This window comes from Pelodiscus sinensis, chromosome 11 (assembly GCF_049634645.1).
Source record: "Pelodiscus sinensis isolate JC-2024 chromosome 11, ASM4963464v1, whole genome shotgun sequence".
NCBI lineage: Eukaryota > Metazoa > Chordata > Testudines > Trionychidae > Pelodiscus > Pelodiscus sinensis.
In genome coordinates, this window is record NC_134721.1 from 7,596,944 (window position 1) to 7,609,145 (window position 12,202).

General features: G+C 38.4%; 1 protein-coding gene across 1 annotated transcript in view; it reads left to right on the plus strand.

The window, feature by feature from the left end:
* Positions 1 to 229: 229 nt before the first annotated feature.
* The window catches only part of TAFA1 (TAFA chemokine like family member 1), a 408,995-nt gene continuing 397,022 nt past the window's right edge, over positions 230 to 12,202 (plus strand). The window contains exons 1-2 of the mRNA XM_006120006.3: positions 230 to 654; positions 2,755 to 2,875. Coding sequence (XP_006120068.1) covers positions 2,758 to 2,875 — 118 coding nt within the window. The 5' untranslated portion in view covers positions 230 to 654; positions 2,755 to 2,757. The remainder of the gene's footprint in view (positions 655 to 2,754; positions 2,876 to 12,202) is intronic.

Sequence of the window (12,202 nt, forward strand, 5' to 3'; positions counted from 1 at the left end):
AATCTTTTCTTTTCAAACACGGAGCTTTTCTTTATATATATGATGTTGCACAAATATCAGATGTGCTGGCATTTAAATGCTACTCCAGTTGTTAAGAGATCGTGGGCTAGTACAGCAATTCATTGTAGCTTGTAATAGGGGGCAATGTCACTTTAAGACATGTGATACTTTACAGAGCAGGGATGTATTGAAATAGACTACCGGTACTTACAGCATTGTATAGCAATCCTGCTTTGTACATACAGCTGCTTTACTCTGCATTGAATGCACGGTAGCGAGGCTGCTCTGTCATTAAACATAAACTGATCCTCATCTTTAAGTACACTGGAAGCTGCAAATTATCTCAAGATCACTTCAAAGGTCTCATCAAGCAGAAGGTGACGTTAGGAGATGATTTAAAGGTGAAAATGACAAGGTTTCCACCCCTCAAAGCTTGGCCACTTTTCTGACAACACAGGCTGAGAGCTCTGATGTCTTCCTTACTCTGCAAATAGGATTGGTAACGAAAAAGAGAATTTTTTTTTTAATCCTGATAAAGAAGATTATTGGGAAGCTATTTAAAATCTCTTATTGTGGTACAGATGGATTTTAAAAAGTGTTAGATCTTTCCAATGAACACTAATAGAGTGCTCTGTTCTTGGTTGGATTTCTCAGGTAAGGAGCTTGTTTAGGATTTAAGATTCAGAAAGCAAACCTTGAGCTCATCTGATAATAACTAGAGGAATACTCACTGGTGTGTGTGTGTGTGTGTGTGTGTGTGTGTGTGTTTATTAGCAAGAGGCTCTCTTTGCATAAAAACAGCGTGTTGAACAGCAGTTGTAGTGAGCTGACTAACAAGTACATGAAGAAATGAAATGCTAGAAAGGAATGTTGGGGCTTGAATAAAGTTAATTAAAATACTATAGTTTAAGGAAGGAGGTAAAGGGTGTAGCAGATAAAGAATGAAAACATTGCGGGGGAGGGTATCAAAGTCTTCTATTCAGTGTTAGTAGGAATATGATACCTGGACACATTTTTAAAAAAAATTAATTGGAGCAATTGGGAGACTGTGGGAAGTTTTGTCTTGTTTCACTGTTTGGGTAGGATTTTAAAGTTCAGCTTAACTAAAACACTTTATGCTTGAAATATCAATGCATGTTAGAGTCACTTTTCCTTTGCATGTCATTGTATGAGAGCGTGGGAGCACCAGAAATGACCCAAAAAAAGCCCACCCCAACATTAATTTCTAAAGACACAGGAGGTCTGTTGTGAACTATCTGTTCAGAGGGGGTTGAATTGATGTTGCAATATTACTCAATCAGAAAACAAAGGAGGGAAAGTATACAAAAGTAAACAGTAGGAAGGAAAACTAATTATATGCTGAATAGTGCATCAGATAAACAGAACAGGGAACAAATAGCCTCATGCTGAGGAAAATAATGTTTTCCTATTTTGCAGTTAATTATATGTGTAGTTTATTTGGGGGATTTGGATCCATTAGTCTTTAAAACTATCCTCAAATACCATGCTTATCTGTTAAAATAAGAACAATGATCTGTGCATATATTTTATTGGCACTTAAGCATCACTATTATTTTAACAGTGTATATTTCCCCAATAGAGAAATCTTTCTGATAGGTCAATTTTTTGGATTTTACATTGGGAGCTTCAATCTTTCCTAAATGCCTAGGACATACAGTGTTAAGATTTTTAGCTTTAAATAAAGTCTTTTATCCTCAGTGAACATGATGTTCCGCTGATTGGATTATTAGATAGAAAGTGGCATCATGTTATTGGCTGAATAAGGAGAATGCCTGAAGTTTGATTAATTTGGCAATATGAAATGCAGCAGAAGGTGTTATTAAAGGAACTGGACGATATGTAGCGTAGCTGAGCCTTGCAAATCCTACAATCCTTGCAGGCATTGAGAAGGAGCTGTTAAAGTCACAAAGTCTGAGAAAATTTAACCAATTAGCAGAACAATAAATTTATGGCTATATCCTCCCATATATAATATATCCAGTAGTCAAGTGTCCCAGCATTGGGAGTACACCATACCTTTTCAACAAGAGTCTCTAAATTTTGACACATGCTGCCTTAGGAAAAAGATCAAACCTCCTATCTGTTACATATAAAATTCAGTCTGGCCTTACTCTACTTCCTTATGAGCATAGGCCAAACCAAAGGAAGCGGATTTTATCTGGGGATTAGAACACAATTCTGAGAAACAATTACTTTGTTTAGCAGACAGCATTGCAATTAAAAATTAATGTGCATAGAAGTCAAAAACAATAATCTGTTACCTACTGGGTAGATATTTGCCTTGGAGTCTTGGGGATGGAGTACGCTTATCATGCATTCCAAATATCTGATAATATTGTCAGACTCTCTGAAATGTATTTAAAGTAGTTTTGATATTGTCTGAAGAGCTCATTTTTTGGATAGGATTGTAATTCCCTCTCCCTCCTCCCCGGTAAGTTAAATTGCAGAACAGTGTGGGAATATTTCCCTGGCTTCCATTTATGTTGTTTTTCTGCAAGTACTTGGATCATTAGAGTTTCCTTTGTGCCACTGAATTATTCAAGTTACCAAGTCTCTCATGATGAAATCTCTACCTCCACTCTCCTTTTTTGGGTATGACCAAATAGGAATTGCAGCCTGCAAAGGGGGTGGGCAATAGGGGGCAGAAAGAAAGTAAGACACTATAACTGTTATAATCACTGCTAACTACTGTGTGCTCTATAGATAATAATGCCTGTCTAATATTTCATTTAGAGAATGGCAGTGGTCTCTGCAATGTCTTGGGTCCTGTATTTGTGGATAAGTGCCTGTGCAATGCTGCTCTGTCAGGGATCTCTTCATCACACTTTCCAGCAGCATCACCTGCACAGACCAGGTAGGACCAATCAGCTACAGGATGTTGTAAGATCGCAGGCACTCTCTCCATGCTCCTGCCTGCCTCCATACATGGTTGAATGATCATATATGTCCCATGTGGTTATTGAACATTGATGAGTTGTCTGTCTGTGTATCTCAGAGTATCTTTCTGATCAGCTTAATGTATGCCTCTTTGGGTATTGGAACACACCACGCATTAACAGCCGTTTCTAACAATTTCTCAACTCAGGTGGCTGATCATGGGAAACCTATTTTAGTTAAGAATGGAATGCCTCTATTCTCTTTATTTTTTTCCTGTGTAATAGCAGTGTCAGTTTTGTCCCCCAGAGGAAATCCTGGTAGCAGATCTTTGTGTAGCTTTATTTGCTGTACCTATGTCAAACTGGACACAAATAGAACACTTACAATGATATGAGCCAAATTCTGATACAGAAGGCACCCGACTTGTGGTGCGGTTGGTTCTGAAGGAAGCGTCGCAAGTTGGGGGTGTTGTAACTCGAACCCGTGTTCATGGTAGACGCTGTGCACCATTGTAAATGTGGGCCTAGGATATAAGTCGGGGGGTTCTGGCCCCTTCTGCACTTACAAAAATGGTTGTAAGTGTGGGGTGTCGGAACTCGGGCTGTTGCATCCTGGGGGCCTCCTGTAAAAGCTATACCTTTTCATTCTTCCTTAAGTCAGTGGGAAGAACTGGGTATAGGGGAGAGCAGAATTTGGCCTAGAAATTTTAATTTTATTGCTGACTAGCCATGAGGTTGCAAAGGTCCAACTCTGAGTAGAAGTAAGGCCTGGGATTCTGTGTGGCTGGATGAGTATTACTGAGAGCTGTTTTAAGATTCTTTGTGCAATGGAATGGAAAAGTCAACTGATTTTCACTGACATATTATCCATATTAGACACTGTTTATAAGTGTTTTCATTACTTTGATAGTCTTCAAACAGAAATTGGTAGTGTTAATTTTCAATTGAGTTACTTTGTGAACTGCGTATCAAATGCAAAATGTTGAAGAAATGGTATATTAAACCTCATTATTACCAATAAGGTAGACATGAGAGAGCCTCGTGTAATTTCACCTACTCTGAATCCAAGGAAAGAAGTGAAAGTTTTACCTAAGAGACTTAGAGAGTTGAAACAGATAATATTAGCTGGTAATTACACATTATTTAATTTGTAGAAGCAGGTAGACCAAAGCAGAATTAGAATAAGGCTAAGATTTTCAAAAGTGATGAGCTTTAGCCACCTAAATCACAAGAGGTTATGTCTACACAGCAGCATTATTTCGGAATAACTGACATTTCAAAATAACAAAATGCATATCTACAAGCAAGCCATTATTTTGAAATAATGTCGAGCTGGAGGACTTCTTACTCTGACTCCTGTAACCCTCATTTTAAAAGGTGTAAGGGAAGGTGAAGGAAGAGTGCTCTTCCTTCGACTTCCTGCTGTGCAGACAGCGCCAAAAGCCGAATTAAGCTATTCTGACTTTAGCTACACAATTGATGTAGCTGAAGTTGTGTATCTTAATTCAGATTTTGCCCTGCTGTGTAGATGTACCCTTAGGCACATTTGCAAAAAAAATTGCCTTACTTTTTAGCAGGTCTAATGTCCAGAAAAGGTTTTTTCCCCAGTTGTTTTAATTGCACAAAAGTAATATGTTTTGGGGGATATCTTTTAGCCTTCTCTCAGTAACATAACATAAAATAAGTATCATCTTAGCCCAGAGGAAAATAGTTCTAAAGGTTTGTGTCATGGGCTTTTTCTCATGAACAACTATTATGTGTTTTGTGTTAGTATTAGTCGCCGGCATTTTAAAGTTAGGGAATACATTTGGATGTTCTTTTTGGACTACTCAGAGAAATGCCCTATTAAGACACAATGCTGAAATCACCATTGGTGAACTGAGGCTGTTCCCCGGCTAAATAAATAAATAAATAACTACTTGCCTAAATAGGCAAAAGGAAAATGTAATCTCATTTTGTAAAATCTGTTGAAACAAATGGCATGATGAGAAAAAATGAGAGCCTGGCAGATCCAGAGCATCCCCACATTTGCCTAAGCTTGAAAAATCACTTCTTTTATGAAGCAAGAACTGTAAGACATTGAATGCATACCAAGTATTGGGGAAATGTGGAAAATGACAAATCTTTCACTCAGAGCTGTGATACAGATATAGTGAAGGTTTTACAGCTGCCTCATCACCTGCTTAGGAACCTCTGAGATTTTCCTCTTGCGAGCCTTTCTCAGGCAGCTACTCCACACCCTGCATGAGTAAGATTGATGGTGTTCTGATCCCAGGCAGCCAATTTCAGTCTCTCAAGAAATAATCCAGTACATTGACAGATGAGTGGAATTTGACATGGTGTTCACCTCTGATTCAGATTGCTCCGCACCTGGAAAGTACCAGCTAGGGAGGGTCCTTTAGAGGAAACAGAGATTTTTGGATAATTTCTACAGTCAGAGCAGAAAATCAAGACAATGTTTTTATAAGGTCATGAATTTGCAGTCTGCTTACTGAATGCACTAGGTTTGTACATAAAAGGAATGGAAATACGTTAACTAGAAAACGGACAGATTTTAATGTATTCAGCTATAGTCCCAAAGCACTTCCTATTTATAATATTAGGAATGTGTTTGTTAGTCACTGTATGAGTAAGATTAAAACGTTCATCCAAATAAGGATTAATAAAAATCGATGCAGATAAACCAATGCACAATTTCAGTAATTTGATATTTATGAATATAAAGTTTTGAGGTATGGCAAAAAATAGCAGTAATCAATAGCAAATTCAACATGGTTTTTCTCATTTTGTGGGATTACATGGATATTAGTCTGATAATTAATTTGAGAGATATTCTGAACAATTAAAAAATCAATAGTGGAACTACTTAAGCATAGGGTAATTAAAAGAGGCAGATCCTCTCTGTCTTGTGACTTTTGTACTTGATACATTCAAGAGTATCCATTAAATACAAGTAAATACAGTGTTGAAAAATCAAATTCTGATTTAATGGATTTTGCCTAATAAACTTGGATTTAATTGAATAGATCTATGCATTGAATGCATCTGTTTCTAATACCAGGGTTAATTCAGTGACAAAACACTATGGATTTCTGTCATGGGTCACGGAAAGGCGAATTTACCAAGTACAGTAGTCCTTCTGTATTAAAACATTCTTAAACATTGCAAGTCTTAGCCAGAACCTGGCGATGGAATGGATCACATGATGATTATTTGTTCTGTTCATTCCCTCTGGGGCACCTGTCCTTTCAGAAGACAAGATATTGGGCTAGGTGAACCAATGGTATGACTCAATATGGCCATTCTTACATCCTAATACTTTTAGATAAACTTTTTCATATTATACATGCAAACGCAAGTTTAAATTTTCATTTCACTGCACTATATAGTTCTATAATTTAACATTTTGGTAACATATAGATGAGTTGGCAGAAGGTACAAAACTGCAGACAAAGGACAACACATTTTACGTGACAAAATGTATAAGCGACTGTAGCTTTACTTTTTGTGAAATAGTGGCTGAAGGGCACATGTAGAGTATATTAAATAATACTATAACTTTGTGTATAACATTGTACATATACATGGACTGTTGTCTTCCTTGTCACATTAACACAAAGGTTGGAATGCATATAACTATGTCTTAGTAAGGTATGTAATAACGGTCAATGTTATTTTAAAATGAAATAGGTCAGGTGTGTAAGTGGAGATTTTCTCCCTCCTCTGGGCTAAGACTCAAAGGACAAAGTCTTAATTTACTGTACACTGGAATAGCTTCAATGTAGTATAATTCTCTTTCGATAATATTGTCTCCTGCTGTTCCTTGTATATATATATTTCATTTTCATGACACTTATACAAAGCATGTATGAAAACATTCATAGGATATATCTTTAGGTAGCGCTATCTATGTTCTCGGAGTACTTAGTTTATTTAGAAGTTAATAAAAAAAAACCACTGTTATGAGAACAATTCCACATTGGCCATTTTAGGCTCTGGCATACATACAATTCTATGGCTATTGAATTGACCTGAGGATTAGCCTGGACAGGTTGTGATTTAAAGAGTTAGCTAAGTGCCATGATAGTCCATTGATCATCTGATTGACAACATTGATTCACTTCTACAGAAATAGGAAGTAGACATTGAGATTTGGAAAGTCACTAAGGCCAGATCTAGACTATGGGATAAGTCTGAATCAAGATACGCAACTCCAGTTAACTGTCGACATATTTTGATTTGAACTTTGACGCCATCCCCGCAGTGGGAGGTTGATGGGAGAAATGCTCCCAGCAACTTCCCTTTTTACTCACAAGGAGTAGGAATAATGGTACCAATGGGGGCAACTTCAGCATTCAATTTAGCAGGTCCTTACTAGACCCACTAAATCGAAAGCCAGAAGATCAATCTCCAGAACATCGATCTGTGGGTAAGTATAAATGTATCAGCAAAGCAAAAAAGAGTCTTAAGGATGCAAATAAATATTTGCATCAGTGTCACAATTTTTTTAAAAAAATATCCCTCATTGTTCTATTATATACAAAAGAATTATTTTTCAATTCACCAAAGAAATTTCATTAGCATAAAATCAAAACGGCACATATACTGGTTGTGCCTTGAAGTAACACAAAAAATTGCAAGTTACAGTCACCTGGACATTACATCTTTTAGCCCAGGCAGAATAATTTGTTAAACATCCAGGATGCCAAGTTGGTCCTACATGGATTTTATAAAATATAAAAATGTGGGCTAGAAACATAGACATACTGTAACAAAGTTGACATTTGAAAAGATGTTAATTAAAGAAATAAGCCTATTCAGAGAGGGAAAGATAGTTGTATCAGCATGAGCTGGCTTGGCTTGTATCAGTGAAGTTGCGGTTGGCTTTCTCAAGGCAGCATGCCAAAAAAGTGCCTCGTAGTTTCTTACTTCCATTTTTTTTCTCTACTGGCAGTGTTTCATTTGCTACTTTGTACTGTACCAGAAATGCATAAGTGATGCGGTTATATAAAAGTTAGAAACAGGACTTTAGGTTGTACATACACCTACTAAATACTAAGGCCATGTCTGACCCAGAAGTTCAAATCAAGATATGCAAGATATGCAACTCCAGCTACATTAAATGCATAGTTGGAGTTGACGTATCTTGATTTGAACTTGGGCGCCATTTTCACAGCAGGAGTTCAACAGGAGAAATGCTCCTGTCAAATTCCCTTACTCCTCGCGAAGAGTAGGACTTCCAGAGCTGTCAGGGGCACACTCAGCATTTGATTTAGTGGGTCTAAACCCACTATCTAGACATGCTAAATCAAACACCAGGAGATTGATCTCTGGAACACTGATCCACGGGTAAGTATAGATGTGGCCCATGCTATATATACTTCTATTTATTATGTTAGCAGCAGATTTTACACTAATAAAAAATCATCTTGAGAAGAGTTTGCCCATACAATACTGAGAGTAAAAAATCTCTGTGCCAAAGCAATGCTATAGAAACTCACACCATAAGTTTCTATTTGTTCTTTGAGCTTATTTCATAAAAGAATGACAGCAACTTGCAATGACATGAGCCACTGCTGATGCAAGGGACTTTAGTTTTAATACAGGCTCTGCCACTTACTTAGGAAGCCTTGGGAAAGTTACTTAAGTCCAAATCTTCAAAAATTGTACTAATTTTGGGTGGCTACAATTCTGGTACCCCATTTATTACATCTTGCTAAAAATATAAAATGTGAATATACTCTTTCCTTGCTCACTGTTTCCTTGCCTACCTTCCAAGATGGCTGAGAATCAGTAATTTAATCCAATGAGATGTTTGCTATTGAAATTGATAGGATCAGGTTTGAAGATCTACTATTATTAGTTATTGTATTGAAGGGAAGGAAGGAAGGAAATAAATTAATTCACTGTACAATGTGCTTACCACTATATAACCTCTGAACTCACATCAAATAGTAAAGATCAAGTGACCACAAAAGTAACTGCCAATATCACTTGATAATTTATCTTAACACAAACAAAAAAGTCATAGGATCAGATTTTGATCTTGTTTACATTCATATAAATATGGAGTAAATACCCTGAAATCAATGAACTTCCTCTAGGATAACACAAACATAAGAAAGATCAGAATCTGGCCCAGAACTTGATATGCTAGAATGAATGAACTGACTGCAGATACAATATACTTCTTAATATCTTCCAAAGTTTGTGTCTGCAAATAAAACACTGTCAGCTACTGAGTTAAGAGCACTACTATAGAGCAACATAAAGTCTTGCGTGCAAAACAGAACTGACGCTGTTTGTGTAAGAACAGTGCAATAAATAGCACAAATTTGGACTGGGTAATGTGAATAGCTTGTTATCAGGCAGAGCTATCTATACACTGAGATGTGCTCTTTTAATTTGCTGGTTTGGGACAGTGGATGTTCTAAGAAGATATAACGACATCTTGCATATAGAAATCCAAGGAATTAAACCTCCAAAAGATGACCCATGCCAGGCCTAAAAAGGCCCTAATTAAATATAGAACAACATACTCTATGGTACCAAGAAACCCCCTTATTTCTTTATTTTATGAGATGATAAATAACTACCAGCTTTCTGGAGCTGCAGTCTGTGTACTGGAGCTATAAAGTTAATGAGACAACCCGAGACATGGGAAATCTGTTCTCAGATCTGGTAACTTCCCTCCTCACTTTTAAAAATAGGTTGCTGTTAGGAACTTCTCCTAAAATATTATTGGCCATGTTGCATTACATACTGCACCTTGGACCTTTTGCCTTCCCCATGTTTCTGCAGCTAAGTGTGGCCATATTGTCCCTGGTCCTTATATTTACAGCAGTGCAGAAGATGGAAGGAGCCCTTGTACCTGCTTTGTGTGGCCTGCAAAAGGACTGTGAAGCAGTTCAGTCCTTGCAAACTGTTCCATCTCTATTCCCCACCTCCACCCCAGGGGGCAAAGGAAGTGCTGTCATCTTCTATGAGGGCATGTCTACACTACTATGGGGAAGCCTCAAAATTATCTGAGGCAGGTTCCGTTAATGTGGACGCACTACCCCGGACTTAGAGCCCCAGGTAGCACTGGGGAGTAATTAGTCTGAATTACTCTGGGGAGTTGTTATTTCAAAATAGCAGCACTGGAGCACCAACACTATCGCTATTTCAAAATAACTATTTCTAAATTAGTGTAATTCCTTTAGGAAAGCGGGAGTACAAATTTCAACATAAGCGGCCCCTTATTTTGACATAACGGGCTTGATAATGTGGATGCTCCACTTATTAATTTGACCTAAGGGGGGTTATTTTGAAATAAAGCCCTAGTGTAGACCAGGGCCTCGTGTCTTCTAAGTTTCCAAAGACAAAAATGAGAAATGATGTGCTCACTGGAGAACTTCCAAAAACTTTAGTCTCTAATCTCGTTTAGCTAGCTGTGCTAATTAGTATTTCTAATGGTGGCTCATTGCTACTTTGGGACGACACCTCCATTGGTTCTGAAAGTAGACCATGATCTGTCTTCTGTACAGTATTCCAACACATGGCTATGGACCTAGCTTGGCAGGGGAACACTGTAGATATCTGATTTATTATTTGTAGTGTGGCAGTGACTAGAATTCCCAGTCATGAGTCAGAATACCTCGCCCCCTCCCCATGCTTGCTATGCGCCTTTAACTCATGGCAACGTGCAAGGTTATTTTATCTTCTTTGCTGTTGTGCATCCTGCTTCCACCTGCCAGATTTTCAATGTGTTATTTATTATCTTATATTGTGGCAGTGCGTAGAGTCCAACCATCTTGAAGCCTCATTGTACTAGGTTATCATATAGTGGCTGGCACTCCTTGCCCCAAAATTCTTATAATCCAAAAGATAGGGTATAACATGTAGATGAAACAGACAAGCAGACTGGGGCGGGTGTTGGGAAAGATGGGGTAACAATAATAACTGGACACGTGCAATTCTTAGCCAAGCAGGAGCACTAGTTATAGCCCCTATAAAGTTTTTGTAACTAGATTTTGACTATTGGAAAGAGATGGAGTTTGCCCTTCAAGTGTGGCAGCAATCAATGGGACTACTGCAACACTAGACATTTTAATGGCTATGTCTACACTCAATTTTTTAAAAATCTTAAAATAATTGGTTGTCAATCAACTCAATGCAATTAACACATTTGTAAATACGAATCAGGATTGACTGATCAACGCCAAGTAAAAATATCTAATGGAGACTAGCCCAACTAGAACTCCTATACTTTATCACCTTACGTAGCAGAGCAAGAATTTTTCAAAGGCTGCCATGCCATAACTGGTTTAAACAGAGACTGAAAATGTAGAGCTTTCTGCCTGGAGAAGCTTACGAAAATGCTTTGGCCAGGATGCTTGATCCATCTGCATCTCATGTGGACCTATGTACAGCAGACAAAAGGATGAGCCATTGCCCCAGAATTGCTAATGCTTGGTAGGGAGCCAAAGGGAATACCAAATTTCTCCACCTTCAAAGCATGGGTCTTACTCAGCATTGCAGCTTCTCATCCTGCATTGGGTATCTGCCTCGCATCTCCATGCTCCGGATGCCTGGAGCCAGCCACTGGTCAAGAGGTGGTTTGTGACTTGTGATCCATGATGGTGAATTAAACTAAAGATGCTGCAGTCTGATGGGCTGTCGAGCAGAGGTTTCCATGTGTGCCATGGGGCATGGAATAGCTAGCTATGAGAAATGCTGCTTGAAAGGAACTGTTGGAAAGATTTTTGTATCTTCTAAGATCTGCCCTTCCATACGCACTGTGGGAAAGAACTCCCGGGTGAGATCAGAAGTGTTCTGGTACTGGCTCTTAGAAATACCTTTTGTATGCTCAGGAGTTGCACATACACCCATATGCCCTAGCCAGTTTGTCCCCACTTCCTGCTGTGCCCACTTTCACTCACACCAGTACTCAGTTGAGAGTTGATGCAAAGACTTTCTCTCTCTCATTGGGCACTGTGCATATTTCTCTATGTGTCACCAAGGTCATTCGTTGAAACTGCTGACCAAACTGCAAATACTCTGTGCTAGTGTTTGGACTCACATCAGCCCTCAATCTCAGGAGGGACTGAACTCCTGGTGGATATCTTCTCTTCCCGCACCCATGAGAACAGCCTGGAGGGTGGCTAACTGAGTCACAAAGGGACCTTTCAGTGCTCAGTAATACTTGTATCTTGCTGTCATAGTATTGCAGGATGGTGGGAATTCACACTGTGAAGGCTAAGCCCAAAGAAAAATTAGACACCAATATAAACCCCCAAGGCAAAATACATTATTTCTACATTGGC